Raw genomic sequence first — 17,378 nt, 5'->3', positions numbered from 1 at the left:
CGGATCAGAAACCCGAAAATGGTATTGATCCCAGGCTATAAAATGGTGCAAATAATGTGTAACTAATGCTGTCAAAGAAAATAGCTGATCTACAAGCTCACAACGTGCCTCTTGTAGATGAGCTATTTTCAAATAGCTCATGTCTAAGTGACGGTTAGAGTGGTTAAACATTTTTGGTGTGTATCTAACCGGGGGACCCCCTGGAACCCCCCCTATTGCTTTGTAGGCCAACACCAGTGTTTTGTACTCAGGGCGGGTTAATGTCAAAACTCACATTAATAATTGGAATAGTAGTTGGCTCCATGTTAACACGAGGTGTGTGTGTGTGTGTGTGTGTGTGTGTGTGTGTGTGTGTGTGTGTGTGTGTGTGTGTGTGTGTGTGTGTGTGTGTGTGTGTGTGTGTGTGTGTGTGTGTGTTTGTTGGGGGAGGGGGGTAGATTGATTGTGCCCAAGGTCGGATGCTGAACATCAATATCTATCTCCACTAGCCTGGAGGAGAGAGACAGAGAGAAAGAGAGAGAGAGGGAGGGGGGGAGAGAGAGAGAGAGAGAGAGAGAGAGAGAGAGAGAGAGAGAGAGAGAGAGAGAGAGAGAGAGAGAGAGAGAGAGAGAGAGAGAGAGAGAGAGAGAGGCACACACACACACACACACACACACACACACACACACACACACACACACACACACACACACACACACACACACACACACACACACACACACACACACACACACACACACACACACACACAGTGAAGAGATGACAGACAGATTCACTGTGGTTACTTTCTAACCAGCTAATATGCTGCCTGACTAGAGGTCCTGGTAGGAGATAAAACCAGCAGTACTAGAGGTCCTGGTAGGATATCAAACCAGCAGTATTAGAGGTCCTGGTAGGAGATATAACCAGCAGTACTAGAGGTCCTGGTAGGAGAGAAAACCAGCAGTATTAGAGGTCCTGGTAGGAGATAAAACCAGCAGTACTAGAGGTCCTGGTAGGAGATAAAACCAGCAGGTCCTGGTAGGACAGTGCTTCTCAACATGTGAGCCGGGGCCCACTGGTGGACCGTGAGGATATTGCAAGTGGGCCCCCAAATAACTGGCAAAACACTAAGACAGTGGTTCTCAAACCTTTTAACACATTGACTGCCAGGAATGAATGAATTAATCATCCTTGCCAGCGGTTTTACCTTACCGATCCACAGAGAGACACGGAAGCCACGTTGTGAACACGGATGTAAACCATAGCTGTCTTGGGGGAGTGGGAGGGTCTCGTCTATCCACCGGAACAAAAAACAATTTTAGCGCGATTGTCCATTCTGTTGTATGGCTGGTTTTCACCAAAAGAGTGAAAAAGAAATCTGAGCTAGATGTGTTTTTCTACATCTCATAGCATTCGACGGAAGTGAATGTTTTTGGGAAGACTTAATTTCCGTCCATTCCTTCTCTCGCAGTCAAGGGATCATTCTTAGGTTGGGGAAGGGTGCCCTCTAGCGTAATCACTGAAAACAAGATGTAATTTTTAAAGGACACATATGCGTTCTTGGCAGGCAATTGTTAATTTCAAGGGCCCGCATAACTCCTAGCGTACACTCAAGAGTTACAGACCTGTAAGGGTCCATTTGGGTCAATTCATACACTCTCAGGCCCCATTTAGACGACAATGGTCTCTAGAGAAAACGGCGAAATAAAATATCAGATGTGCCTTCCGTTTAGACGGAAACTGTGTTTTAAGGGGGTTGAAAACGCAACAGTGAAACCTCTTTCCAGAGTGGAAATCTTTGAAAATGCTCCGCATCCTATATCCATGTTAACGGGCAATACGAGGTTGTTACGACCCAGGCTAGGGGTCACTAGGTGTAACATAAAATATGGACTCCCTCCTTTCCCAGTCCCCAAACAGCCAGGCCACACAGGTTTATTTGCAAATTAAAGTCATGACATAAACACACACATTACCTCAGGGTGGGATCATAAAAGCCTCAATACAAATCAAAACTTTTCTTACCTAACAAAGGAAACCAAAAATACAAATATACAAAACCTTACATAACCTTACAAAAACAGAGGACAAACTAATAACACAAAAGAGGTCACCCACCCCTACACACTCCGATCTTTAACCCATGAACATTCTAACAACAGGACAGAATGCTGGTGTTTGAAGTGCTAGTGACAGCCAGCTTTACAGTTGAGCCCATCGTCACAGGAGCCAATCACCAGCCTGGTTCCACCTAATAGTTAACCAATCACACTCAGCCACCATTCACACCTGGTAGTCAATCAGCCACTAACACTCACCAATGAGGAAAGAAAGACAATACACAGGGCAACACACCAAGGAATTTATTTTATAAGGAAGGGACGCCGACTTAATTTTCTCTATCATGCAATTCCATTCGGCGTATCCGTCGCACGTGGCAGACTCACACCGGAAGGTCGGCGAAATAACATTGGAGTTGGTTGGATTGGCTCATTGGCTTATGAACAAACACTATGTCTGAAGAGACCTGAGACCAGAAGACATATCGCACATTGTTTTCTGCTGTTTTGCTTTTCGATGTGTACACTGTATAATTTTATAGAGGTATCTGAAGATCACAAAGTAAGTTTCTGAACGGCCAAATCTCGCGATACTTCCAAGGCAGAAACGATACCTGCCGCTGTTTAGGTGCCTCAATACAATTATATACTGTGCACATCGAACAACAATTGATTGGAAAACAACCTGTGATATTTCTTCTTTTATATTCCTGAACCAATTATATGACAAAGGTTGCAATTGTTCAGAAATAGTGTTCATGAACTCCCAACGTTTCACCTCCATATTACTGTCAGTCAGAAACCAACATATCTGGGTAATGGTAGGATCTATGGGAGTAAATATGAGGCAGAGCACCTGCATCAGGATTGAGCTGGAACCCAGCTTCACCACCTCCCCCTGCAGTTAAAAACCCACAAACACACACTTCTACCCCAGCTTCTCCACGCCTCTTTACATTCGTTGCATATCAAAATTCAACATCACATCAATGTCAATAGATGAAAAAAAATGTCAACCAGAAATAATGGACCGTGAACTGAAACAAAGCCCTGGCCAAGGGGAACCTTAAGGCACAACAACACAAAAAGTGGGACCCACCTCTTTCCAGCTTCCAAGAACCACCAGCAACAAGGGTTGCTATTCAATAGGGTTTTATTCAATAGCCAATAGACTTCAGGGTGGGCGTTAAGTCAAAACAATAAACCAAAGAAACCTACATAATAACCTGAACTTACCTATCAAATCAAACCTGACACATCAAAACAATGGAGAAACTCAGATCAAAATAAAGAACGAAACCCAAGCCTGTTAAAATCATTAGTCACTCATAACAAACATTCTACATAGTAGAGGTTGGCTGGCAGTTTTGCTGGAACTGAAGAGAGGAGAGCCCCCAAAACAGGCGGCAAGCGTCCGCTCATACAGTATGAGGCCAATTCATGAAGTCATGAGTGCCCAGTAATGGCCTAGTTCAGTCAGACAACTCTTGGATTGGATTAGAATATATTTTTATTGAGCATGCTTGAGCATAGATATAGGAGCATAGTTTGGCGGCAGGGCTCTGAATCCATTTACTCCCTGTAAGAATAAAATGTTTAATAAATGTTACATGCCAAATAGCATTTACAGGGAATGAATAAAGACCCCCATGGGGATATAGAAACAGAGCCTACAGGTGGATGCCGGGGAGGCGGTGGGATGACTATTCATGGGCGGCAGCATGCAGGTAAGCCAGCAGCGGTACAGCAGGATCTCAGGCAGCAGAGCAGCAGCAGCGTCAGCACGTCAGCTCAGCTAGACAGGGAAGCCAGAGTGAGCAGGTAACAGCGCAGTACCTATAACCACCCGACCAGGAGAAAAGTGCATGTGACTAGTCACCTGATCGGTTGGCCCAATCCCTTGAGTTGCCTGGCCTGAACTAGCTCCGTAAACTGCGCCTCATAAGGTGGCACTGATTCACCTACTCCGGCTGCAAAATAATTTATATTCTATTGGACACCCATCCATGGTGACTTGACGCGACTTCACACTTGGTTTTATTACCTTAGTAAACCTTTTCATAAATACTTTATGTTTTCAATCGCTAGTTTCAAGTCTTCTTCCCACAGTATGATATGCGTAATTGTAATTTTAAAATTGCTGATGAAGTAGGATATCTCTGCTGTCCGGCAGAAACCCAAACTCCAAAATGTTATTTTTTCAGGAAATGAAAGAAAGTGGAGTTAGGAGGTTTTGTTCATCATTGATAAGAACAGCTGAATGGACCTGCAACCTCACAATGAGGTTGGAGGTCAAAAGGGGGTGGAGCCTGGAGTCAGCAAAACCAGTTAACTCCGGTGGAGTTAGCTTGTTTAGCAGAAAGTTTGGGTGTTCAATGGCCCTGATTTATGGAACAAAAGGACTTGTTCAAATTAAAGCTCTATAGTATATTCTGATTCTAGATCATTGTTTACCTGGTATATCCTTAGTTTCAAATTTACATAATGTTATTTAGAAAGCATAGAGCACCGAAGTCCTGACGTCACTGCCAGTAGAGGGCGCTGTTCCGCTGGTTCGTGGCTTTACTTTTTGTGTTGATATCCTCATTGGGGAATCTTAGATCGCCTCATGTAAGAACTGTGTTCCAAAAATGAACACACCACCCTGGCAATTTTTACTCATATGGATGTGAAGCATCGACTGAAGGTGTAAATGTACACATTTACCCAAAGAGTAACACAATATAAACTCTAGAAACGAGTCAAACAACCTTTTACCATTTCCCATGAACGCAGCTGCTGTAGGGACAGTGATTTCAGACCCGGAAGTAGTAGTTCTTAAGACTTGTAAGGCAGAATTAATTCCATTTTCGACAGAAACAGGCTGTATCAAATATGAATGAATATCATAAACGATGTAGAGCCACCCCCCTGACAGAAATGACAGGGTGGTGTGTTTATGTTTGGAACACAGTTCTTATATGACGCGATCTAAGATTTCCAAATGGGGATTTCAACACAAAAAATAAAACCACGAACCAGTGGAACATCGCCCTCTAGTGGCAGTGACATCAGACTTCGGCGCTCTATTGTTGTTAAGACAGATGCTAGGTCCATTGTTCACCTGGTATCCTATAGTTTCAGTGTACAGATTATTTTTGGGCGGTGTAGCCGCCCCTATAAGTGGGGTTGGGACACCTCATTAGTACACATTTGCTGTACTGTGATTGGCTCATTAGTACACCCCTAGCTGTACTGTGATTGGCTGACTCTATCCAGCACTGTGATTGGCTAGCAAGACACATGATGACATTAATAACCTATAAATAGGACTATGCACTAAAAAAAAACTTTTTTTTTTTAAAGTGAGCTTCCATCACTGTGATGACCACTGTGATGACCACACCGCCCACTTCACACTGGGTGTGATTTTTTTTGATAGTAGCCTATATTGTTTAGACTGATGCTAGGTTCATGGTTTACCTGTGATCCTAGTTTACTGAGGCACAACTCTGTCTGTCTGCATTCTATTTATGTGTTTAGCTTGCTTATTGTAAGTCACTCTGGATAAGAGCGCCTTCTAGATGCCTACATTCTAATGTGTAATTGGTTGTTGTGGTTTCAGGATGTGTTCATTCTTCTTCTGTCACTAACTCCTGTCTCACTCCTTATCCCTCAACACGCTCTGTCTGTCTGTCTGTCTGTCTGTCTGTCTGTCTGTCTGTCTGTCTGTCTGTCTGTCTGTCTGTCTGTCTGTCTGTCTGTCTGCATTCTATTTATGTGTTTAGCTTGCTTATTGTAAGTCACTCTGGATAAGAGCGCCTTCTAGATGCCTACATTCTAATGTGTAATTGGTTGTTGTGGTTTCAGGATGTGTTCATTCTTCTTCTGTCACTAACTCCTGTCTCACTCCTTATCCCTCAACACGCTCTGTCTGTCTGTCTGTCTGTCTGTCTGTCTGTCTGTCTGTCTGTCTGTCTGTCTGTCCGTCTCTCAGTGTCTATTTCAGTCATTTTGTGGCTTCAGATCGGGAACATCCGGAATCTCATCCAGTTTATTGTCATTCAATCCCTCCCTGTTCCCGAGAGAGAGAGAGCGAGAGAGAGAGAGAGAGAGAGAGAGAGAGAGAGAGAGAGAGAGAGAGAGAGAGAGAGAGAGAGACAGGCGGACAGACAGACAGACAGCATGAAGGTGAAAGATGGTCGGGGGGGGGGGGGGTCACCACTCTGTCCTAAAATAAACTGGTGATACTATGATGTCATCACCATTCACTGTCATCATCGCATGGACTGTGTGTGTGTGTGTGTGTGTGTGTGTGTGTGTGTGTGTGTGTGTGTGTGTGTGTGTGTGTGTGTGTGTGTGTGTGTTGTGTTTGTGTGTGTGTGCATGCATGCATGCTTGCATGAGTGTGTACTTGTGTTTGAGCGCGTGCATGCTTTCTGTGTAATTGTATTTATATTGACCTTTGTACTTATCACTCAAAGGAAGTAGTTACTGTTGTCAGTCTACAGTTAATTGTACTGTAGAGAGCTCTAGTAGATAGGCTAAACAAAAAAAAACACGTTTGTTTTAGTATTTTTGAAACATTTAAACGACACAAATGTTGTATGGGGGTCTCTGGCACAATATGTTTTTAGATTGGCGTTCCGCATTGTTTCCGCATTGTTTCAGCCCAGCTTCAAGTTCATTCTGTCAGCAGGGAAGCCAGTGAAAAGCAGTGGTAGTTTGGAGGAGACACGAGCCAACTTCCAGGAGGTACAAACACCTCTGGAAGCCCCTAAGCCAGAGCCTTTGTGTGAATCGTTGCCGTTATTAACTTTGTACTTTTCATGTTAAAGGTTTTAGTCATTCATATCAATAACAGAGCTCCAAAAGTCCTATATGTCCTATATGTCAGCCAATATTTTAGGTCAGAGTAGGGAGTCAAAATCTTTAACGTGTTTTGCTAGGTCTTTCCACATGTTGGTGGCAGCAGAGTAGATTGCATTTCCCCCCGTGTTTGAGCCAAATTGTGGGGGAACGAGGTCAGATGAGCTCCGAACTGGTGTTATGCCGGTGTGTGTCTCTCACTCAAGACGAGAGAAGTAGTTTGACAGGTATCTGGACACTGATCCTCTGAGTGTCTAAAAATTCACTGCCAAGTAAATAAATAAATAATTGCCAATAGTGCCAGCAAGTATTCACAGAATATTTATCTCCAGTATGATCGAGCCCCCGATCGTAGCTAAACACGGAGGGTTTCACTGTGCTTCCGCGACCCCCTGTTCGCTTGTTATGGGCCGTTGAATATACCATGACTTGTCAAAATTGCAGGGGAAAAACAGGAAAGCAAGATACAGTCGTTTCCCCAAATAGCTAACCAGGAAGAGAATGGAGGAGGAAATCTTGAGATCACGTGATCTCCTGAATCTGTCTGTCTGAACATGAAATGGCCCATGTCCAAAAAATGGACGTGTACCTGTCAATGGCACTGAATGAGTTAAATGTTACAGGAAAGAAACCATCATAATGCCTTTTAAGTGTACGTTTATCCCTCCAGTTTATCTATTGGACTTTAGAGTATGAAACAGTATTGGAATGTGTAAAGCCCTGTTGGGATGCAGGTAGGTTAATAACGTGTTGGTGTTAACTATGTAAACTATACATGCATATAGTCAGTTAACATGACAGATAGAAGAGGGAGGAAAGGGGCGGGGCAGGAATGACAGTGCCTGCATCTCAGGTCCGAGCATCTCTGTCCTCTATAGTAGAGCTCCTTTGTCCTAGCTCCTCTGTCCTCACTCCTACAAGGGTTATGTGAAGAAGGAAACCCAAATACCCCCAATTACATATGAATTTGGGGGTCCTTGACATATTGTCTCGTATGGTTCAAGAGTTATAGGCCAAAACGTGGCCTGTTATAGCGCCACGATGAGGCTGATAAAAACAAAAACAATGGGGAAAAGTTTCTTCCTTCGCCTACTGGGAGTGCGTAAAGGTTCTGTGGTTTGTATCACTGAGGACAATGACGAGCAGTGGTGTAAAGTACATGTACTCAAGTACTGTACTTAAAAGTACAATGTTGAGGTAGTTTTACTTTACTGGAGTATTTCCAATTTTCAGTACTTTTTCTTCTACTCCACTACATCTTAGAGGTAAATATTGTACTTTTACACTACAATTATTTGAAAACTTTAGTTACTAGTTACTTTGCAATTATCAATTATTATATTATAAAACACACATTAACCACTTTAGCCCTATTTTATACATAGGCTATTTGAAAATAGCCGATCTACAAGCTCACAAAGCGTCGCATTGCGACGCGTTGTGAGCTTGTAGATCTGCTATTTTCAAACATTTTAGTACTTTTAGTTTTGGTACTTTAATTACATTTTGATACCAATACTTTTGTACTTTCAGGACTTTTACTTGTAACGGAGTATCTCTATATTACAGCATTGATACTTTTACTTACTTTTTCCACCACTGATGACGAGGAGTACAGAGGTGTGGTTGAGAACTTCACAAGATGGGCTGAACATCATCACCGTACTGCTGAACACAAGGAAGATCAAAGAGCTGGTGATAGATGCCAGACGGAGCAAGAGGAGGACCCCCAGTACCCATTATCATTCAGGGGGAAGAGGTAGAGATTGTGGACTCCAACAAGTTCCTATAGGCGTCCACCTGAACAAGGATCTGGACTGGAAAAGCAACACAGAGGCTGTCTACAGAAAGGGACAGAGCAGACTGTACCTCCTGAGGAGGCTCAAGTCCTTTACTACCTCCTGTGTGTAGTAAGCTGTTGACAATGTTTTACCAGTCTGTTGTAGCAAGCATTCTGTTCTATGTAGTGGTATGCTGGGGTGGGGGCATCAAGGCCCGAGGAGCTAAACAAGCTCAACAAAATCATAAAGAAGGCCAACTCTGTGGTTGGCCTCCGAATGGAAGGGCTGTAGTCAGTCGCTGAGAGGAGGCTAAAGGCCTTTGCAGACAGGGTGCGATTTTTCGGACGGACAGACGGACGGACGGACGGACGGACGGACGGTCTGTCCGTCCGTCAGCATAGTCTCCGGCCTTCAGCCGCCCGGCCTGGCGGAGACAAAAAGATGGGAGCTTGTGCGGAAATGACTTTCACTCAGTTCTTTTCATCTGTATAAACCTGTGAACCTGTGACAATAACGTCTGTGTGATTGTGATGAAGTCGGTTGTTGTGTTGCAGGTTTATCTGACGTGCCGTGATGCACCTCCTGCTCCTCTGATCACCTCCTCCTCACCTCCTCCTCCCCAGGAGGATGCACCTCCTGCTCCTCTGATCACCTCCTCACCTCCTTCCCAGGATGGACGTGCACCTCCCTGCCCCTCCTCGTCCTCCTCGCTCCTCTTCCTCCGTCCACTTTGTTGTGGACAGTCTGGACCTGCAGCAGGTAACCCATTCTCCAGATCAATCCATTCTGAGATCAAGAGACGATTGATTGATTAATTAATTGATTGATTGATTGTATTAACAAGTGTGTTAACAATGTATGTAGTACAGTATTCTACTATCAAGATGTTCAAGGAGTTAAACTATATTCACTTGTATTTGAAGGACAGGAATCTTTTTTAGGTTAGTTTTGAGTTTGGGTTGGGCGTCGAGATCTTTAATGGGTTTTTGGTAGGTTATTCCACATTATGGTGGCAGCCTACTAGAACGCCTTGTTTGAGCCAGGTTTTGGGGGAACGAGGTCAGATGATTTCCTTCCGGTGTTTTGTCAAAGGGCATCACTCACTCTAGAGAAGTAGTTTGACAGGCACTGATCCTCTGAGTATCTTAAAGACCAGACCCATTGAGAGATGTTGCACTCTGTCTTCTACCTTGAGACATCCCAGACTAGCAAAGCTGGGAGAAGGCGAGTCCTGGGGAAGAGGTCTAAATAGTCTTAATAGTTTATTTTGAGAGGTCTGCAGTTTAGTTTTTAGCAATCTGGGAACCCATCGCCAAATAAAAAGGAAAAACAGCGCCCTCTGTTGTTTTTTACTTGTTCACTTGGCTCTGGGCGGAGCTGAACGGACGACCCGTGCTCAGGGAAACCGGGGTTTTGGTCTGCCTTCAGCCTTCTGATTGGTCAATCACTGAATTCATCGGTCTGTTATTTTGGAATGATGATGCTGAACTCTATAACAGACCGCTGTCTTCAAAGGCTCAGAGCACCTGGCTCATATCAATCTGTGTTGCTAATTGGTTTTGTGCTGTATCCAACATGGCAGCCATGTAAACAATAAGGTATTATTTTTTTCTTCCCAGGTTCCGGTTCTGTCTCTGGACCAGATCCGGGCCATAAGAGCGACCAATGACTACGTAGAGCGGCCGTCGTTAGGTCCTCCTCCTCCTGAGCCGCAAAGCTCCTCCGCCCCCCACGCCGGATTCTTCTTCTACTCCCACCATGAGGATCGTTACGCTCCCCAGTCCTCCGACGCCCCACCGCCCGGCAGTCAGAGGTGTGTGCGTGTGTGTGTGTGTGCGTGTGAGTGCGTGTGAGTGCGTGCGTGCGTGTGTACGTGTGGGGGGGAATCTTCACTCAAGTACAAAGTAAAAGTATTGTTACTTTAAAATAACGAATCACCTCCCTGCCTCTCCAGCTCTTAAACCGAAGATACATTTTCAGATTGGTATACCTATTTCATTCAATCAGGAGAGATAACTCATACAGGATACAGGATAAACAAGTGAAATTGGAAGATTTCCAACCCACCTGAAAAAGTATTTTCTGTTTATTAAAGAGATGGAGAGATTGTTACTGAACAAACACTCTATAGCAATGATTACTATCACAATATAGAGCTATGTAACACTGTTATTGAACAAACACTCTATAGCAATGATTACTATTGTCGTATATGATGAGGCATTGACTGCAGGTTAGCAGGCTTGTAGTTGTTATAAGAAGTGGAGGAGAAGAAGAGAGACGTTGAGGTTTCCAAGTCCATGTTCATTTATTCAGCATTCAACAGCATCATAACAGCATAAGAACCAGCCAGGGAGCCAGGGCAGAGCCCTGAGCTCCACACAGCCTCACGTCGTGTGAGACAGTACTACCAATCATTTTACAATCACTTCTTCTTTATACACTGTAGGTAGCTAACATTAGACTGCAAACTGCTCATTTGGGTGGGGGTCAGTGATCCCCACCTGTTGACCAAGCTCTTTGATCAGTGTTCAGCTGTTAGATTGACAGCTGTTGCTGCGTTAGAATTAGCACATTCACACTTTCACCAGGCATTCACCAGTCACACACACTCATGATTACTCTTCTGACTTTAGCAAGGTAACATTTCACAGTTCCATCTAGTTTAGATTAATATAGTATCATTTCTTAATATGTTTTGACTTGCACACTGTTCAGATACCACACTATCACAATATAGAGCTATTTAACACTGTTACTGAACAAACACTCTATAGCAATGATTACTATCACAATATAGAGCTATTTAACACTGTTATTAAACAAACACTCTATAGCAATGATTACTATCACAATATAGAGCTATTTAACACTGTTATTGAACAAACACTCTATAGCAATGATTACTATCACAATATAGAGCTATTTAACACTGTTATTGAACAAACACTCTATAGCAATGATTACTATCACAATATAGAGCTATTTAACACTGTTACTGAGCAAACACTCTATAGCAATTATTAAAGCTTTAACCTTTCAACAGAAAAAAAAACGTGTTTTAACCAAAACATATCACTTACCCTACATTTAAAGACATGGTGAAATGAAACATGTTATGTTTTTCACACTTTTAGAGCATATCTGTGGTCATAATGAGGACACACCTACCAAACAATAGATGCCAAACAAATGGGGGGGGGGGGGTACATTTGTGTCTATTCTTATATCAAAAGTCCATAAAAGGCCAATTTGTGATGACATAGATAGACCCTTATGAACAAATATTAATCTTGATTTCGTTCACCCGTGTGAAATCCATAGCTGCACGTTCCTCCAAACAAAACACACCTGATTTACAGAGCTACTCTGTTTTGAATCTCGTTCAAGATGACGTGTTGCTTGTTTTAAACTTAATCAGCACATAAGCAACGTAGTAACAAACATGCTTCACACTGGCCCTCTCTCTCTCTTTCCCTTGGGCAGCGTGAGCGACAAGCTACACTAACACTAGCCCTTTGCTGCACAGCTGCAGTGGAGTGAGAATCCAGCGTTCCCATATACCCTGAGGGGACGGGGCCTTCTGATTGGTTGAAACACTCATTCAGACTGAAATTTCAAAATAAAATGAGGAGGGGAAAAAAAGGCATTTTCACCAGGTCTTTAAAGGTGTAGTGAAATGAAAAATATGTTTTTCACACTTTTAGAGCATATCCGTGGTCATCACATGTAACCTCACTCCGTCAAATGGAAGAAGCTTGCGACACACATTTTGTTTCACAGCGGCATACCTAACAATAGATGCCAAAATAATTGAAAATAAAAAAAATTGTGTATTGTTATATCAAAAGTCCCTAAAAAGCCAATCTTAATTACTTCCTGTAAACGAAAATGTGCTACGTGATGACATAACGCTTTCATGAATATGAATGAATCTTGATTACATGCACCTATTTGATTCCCATGGCTGCACGTTATTCAAACACAGCTGATTTTAATTACAGAGCTACTCCATTTTATCCAGACGGTGTATTACTCATTTTAAACTTAATCTGCACACTAAAATATGTATCTGAAAACATTATAGCTTAGAAATAAGCCACGTAGTAGCAAACATGCTTAACTGGTCGTCTCTCTCTCACTTGTAAACAAACACTAGCCCTGTTGCATGGCTGAATTGATAGATTCCAACGTCCCATAGCCTGGAGGGATGGGACCTTCTGATTGGTTGAGAGTCGGTTGAGATGACATTTCAGACAGAATCTTCAAAATAATGTCACTGCACTGCATTTAAAACTACTCTTACAAGTACAATGTACTCATCTGTTAAATGTAACTGATTACTTCCCACCTCTGCCCCGGCAGTCTCCTGAGTCGCTCCAGCACCGTGAGCTCCTCGCCCTCTCAGACCAGCGGCGGTTCGAACCTGCGGCTCCTGGTGTCGTCCCAGTCGGGACCGCTCCGCTCCTCCCAGGTTATTATAGCCCTGCATTTTTCATACGTTTTTGTTTGAACTTTTTAAGTTCATTTTTAATTCCAAAAGTTCAGAAAAATTACAAATAGCCGATCTACAAGCTGACAACATGTCGCAATAAGTGATGGAGATCGAAACCTGGTTCTATTGCATACCCGGTTCTGAATGTATTGAGACCCGACTCCGAGTATTGATAAGCTTTGGGCTTATCGCTCTTCTTATCGGGAATATTGGTCCTAACATGATGTCATGTTTCAACTCTCAAGAGGCGATCAAGAAATAAATCAAATCACTCACACTGTCACAAACATGTCTGTCTAAAGGTGTACTACTGATAAATATTTAAAGGGATAGTTCACCCAAAGAAATAATTTGTTTCTATCGATTAGTCACCCCATGGAGACTTGAATTCATTTTTTTTGTCGCATTCCTAAGCCAATACTTTCATGGCCAAATGAAATGAAATGGTGGGGGTTTTATGACCTCAATTACACCCAAAAAATCTGAACTTTGAACATTCAGTGGAATTTCTGTGGTCTGGGGTTTTCTGAATAATTAGGCTGAAAATTAATCTGAGTTTGGCCCTTCGGCAGTGAAGTCACAGCCCATTAATCCCGCCCACTCTCCTCCTCGCCCCTCCCCTCCCCTATCCTCTCCTTTGGGGGGGGGGGGGGGGCGGAGCAGAGGCGATGATTGACAGGCAAAATCCCTCAACAGCGACACCCGCAGGCAAAGATTTTTTATTTTTTTCATTGCAGTTGAAAAGGCTTTAGAAATGTGAGAGAAAAACACCTGCCATGGATCAATGGAGTGGAATTTTTTGTTAAAACTTTTTATACACGTTTGAAGGACCATGACAAAGAGTTTTAATGTGTGGTAAAACTGAACGTCATGAAACCTTTAAACCTTTTTTTTTGTTGTAAACCCACACAATACAGTTTAAGTTAGTTATATATTTTGTTTGGTTATTTCCCTCTTCACACTAAAACTTAACTTTTTTTTTCATTCAATACATTGTTTTTCTGGTTATTCCATTAGTTTTTAAACTATATTAACCATGTCCTCCTCCTCCCAGCCTAAAGGGGGCGACCCGCTGAAGCCCGCGTCGGTGACCGACGCCTCCAAAGTAGGAGGCGGCGGCTCCCCCCTGCGGCCGGAGGAGTTGGAGCTCCCCCACCTGTTCATCTGCGAGCGCTGCGGCCGCTGCGTGTGCGGCGAGTGCCGCGCGCCGCGGCGCCTGCCGTCCTGCTGGGCCTGTGGCGGGCGGTGCCTCTGCTCGGCGCAGAGCGCTGCGGAGGGCGCCACCTGCCTGTGCTGCGTCAAGGCCCTGTTCTACCACTGCTCGTCTCCGGGGGGCGAGGACGACGACGACCCCGACCGGGCCTCGTGCGCCGACCGGCCCTGCTCCTGCGCTACGTCTTCGACGACGGCGGGAGGACACGGTCTGTCAGGGCACAATTTACATAATACCAAGTATGATAGTAAAACATAATAATAAAGGAATAGAGCACCGAAGTTTGACGTAATTTACACATCCTACCTGGGTCGCGTTTTTTCCCCCCGTTCTGAATTCCCATAGACGTGTTTAATATCGCGTCAAATAAGAACTGTGTTCCAAAAATAAAAAAATGACCCTGACGGTTTTACTATGGATACAAAGCATCAACTGACGGTGAGAAAACGCTAATGTTACTTCCGCCGATTTAGTTACATTTTCGCCAGAAACGGACTGTATCAAATATGAGTGACTGACTATCATAAACGATACAGAGCCTCCTCCCTGACAATATCGCAGAGACAGTTTGTTTATTTTTGGACCCCAAATGAGACGATTCTATGATGACCCAATGTTATTCTCCATAGATAAATTACTTTACGACCCAGGGGATGAACGAGTGACGTCAGGACTGCTGTACTCTATAGGATAAAGGTATAATGAAAAAAATACCACAGTAGAGAAGTGTCCTTCGGTAATTGTATTGGAACGTTCCATACACTCACAGGCGGTCTCACATCCAAAATGAGCCCCCGGTCTAAGAGGCACAGACCCTTTCATAGCAACGTCAAACCCCCTTGGACACGTCCAACATCTGCATTATGGCAGGCCCCTTAGCCAAACACAGGGAGACCTCCTACAGAGACTGATGGCCGTGGTGTTCTTAAGTGGGACGTCAGACTGTCTGGCCTCCAGTGTTAATTTGACTAAAACTATGATGAAAAATGTTCGTCGACTACCTTTTTTCACTGACGAAAACTAAATAACCACTACATAAAAACTAAGCGATGATGACTAAAACTAAGACTAAATACATTGACAATTTCTTCAACTAATAAAAAACTAGACTGGGGGGCACGGTGGCGCAGTCGGTAGCGCTGTCGCCTCACAGCTAGAAGGTCCTGGGTTCAATTCCCGCCGGGGACGCTGGGGGCGTGTCTTCTCCTCCGCGTCATCAGTGCCCATACCCTAGGTGGGGTTGGCGAAAGGGCCTTTCTGTGTGGAGTTTCCATGTTCTCCCCGTGTCCCCTAGGGTAGGTACCCTCACAAAAGCATGCAGTAATCCTGGTCTCTATACTGCTTCCCCCTTGATAGCTGGGGCGCCTGATGGAGGGGAAAGGAACTGGTTGGAATAACGTGTTCCTTTCACGCGCTACGTCCTGCCGGCGAACCTCACCCCCTGTCAGCCAACTAGCCAAGAAGGCTAGTTGGCTCTCATGCATTGAAGGAGGCATGAGCTCTCGGCTCCCTGGGCTGGCAGGGGGAGTGTAGCGCCCAGGATTACTTAGACAATTGGCAGTGGGTGAAAAAGGGGTTGCATAGGAAAAAAAAAAGACTAAAAGTAAGAGTAAAAAATATGACTGAAACAAAATAAAAATTTGCTGTCAAAATGAACATTGCCAGCCTAATAGAAAAACAGTCTAAAGTGTTCTAAGAACAGGCTGTAAGTAGAGTTTTACGTAAAAATGATTACTTAAAACAGTGTGTGTCTGTATTTCCCTTTGACAGGTCGCTGCTGCGTGCGCTGGGGCCTCATGGGGGCGCTCTCGCTCTGCCTGCCGTGCCTGTGCTGCTACCCGCCCGCCGCGCTGTGCGTGGCGCTCTGCCGCCAGGCGCACGACCTCGTCACGCGACCCGGATGCCGGTGCGACGCGGACGCCAACCACACGGTCGTCTGCCGGAAGCTGTCGTCAGGATTAAGTCCCGCCCTCCACAAACACTTATGACCAATGGTGCGGCCAGGTCGCACGGATAACGCCCTCCCTGTCGTATTTTTTTCCCCTCCTATGGGAGCAAAAGGGAAGGGCGGAGCTTCCCCGTCGTTGTTGCTTGGAATTTCAACGTCGGTGAACTTCTGAGCCGAGCGGTTCTTCAGAGCCCCTGCCTGAGGACTGGGGCCACATTGACAGCTTCATGGTGAGCTTGTAGATCTGCTATTTGTTGGTCGAAGAGATTCGATGTTGGACGGAAACGACAGCGGACCAAGTACGGTTGCAACTCCGGGTCTGTTTCGTTAAGAAGAGGAAGGTTTAATGTCTCTGCCTGTAGACCCCCCCCCCCCCCCCCAGCATCCATATTCTGGGTAGCCTCGTTCCCAGCCTTACTCATCTGCGAAGAGAAAAGCCTGGTCATGACCTAAAGCTGAAAGTGTCAATGGGAGCGGAATTTCCGTCGTACCTATTTCCCCCGGAAACTATCTTTTTCGACCAATCACAACACTCGTTTCATTCACAGAGAATGTTAAAAGATTTGTAAAGCATCAACGTCATTTTCTTTGGGCGGTACTTCTGCCAAATTCCGGTAATTTGGTTTAGACACTCAAAAGGCCAGGTCTTGCCAGCATGTATTCTGGGGGAGAAAATCTGATAGCGCACAAATAGCGCTATTTGTAGATCAAGCATTTGTAGATTAAGCACAGAGCCAACTCAGGTCAAGTTTACAAAGTGTGGAGGGTTTAAGTGATTTATGTAGCAGAGTCCCTGCCTAAAGACCAAATGTAGCATGGTGGCTCAGAGCCTGTGACTGAAGACCAAAAGACTATAGATTCTCCTTGAAGCGCCATTCACACTGAGCACCATAACTATCAGTGGTAATTTTGACAGCAAATGTTGATGCCGTTTTTGCAGTCATAGTCTTTTGAATCAAATCCCATTTAGTTTTAGTCATCTGAAATGTTTTAGTTTTTGTCTAGTTTTAGTTGACTAAATCTATAGTTGATTTAGAAACTAAAATGTATT

At 44.2% G+C, this 17,378-nt stretch overlaps 1 protein-coding gene across 1 annotated transcript in view; it reads left to right on the top strand.

Moving 5' to 3' along the window:
* Positions 1–2,237, top strand: part of LOC308090097 (kelch domain-containing protein 3-like) — a gene marked incomplete at both ends in the record, with an annotated part of 10,398 nt that extends 8,161 nt beyond the window's left edge. The window contains one exon of the mRNA XM_080435125.1: positions 2,145–2,237. Coding sequence (XP_080291251.1) covers positions 2,145–2,237 — 93 coding nt within the window. The remainder of the gene's footprint in view (positions 1–2,144) is intronic.
* Positions 2,238–17,378: the final 15,141 nt, after the last annotated feature.

The sequence above is a fragment of the Gymnoscopelus braueri genome (genome assembly GCF_963280865.1).
Source record: "Gymnoscopelus braueri genome assembly, chromosome: 8".
Lineage (NCBI taxonomy): Eukaryota > Metazoa > Chordata > Actinopteri > Myctophiformes > Myctophidae > Gymnoscopelus > Gymnoscopelus braueri.
Note: the sequence above shows the minus strand (reverse complement) of the source record. Positions and strands in the feature narration are given on the sequence as shown.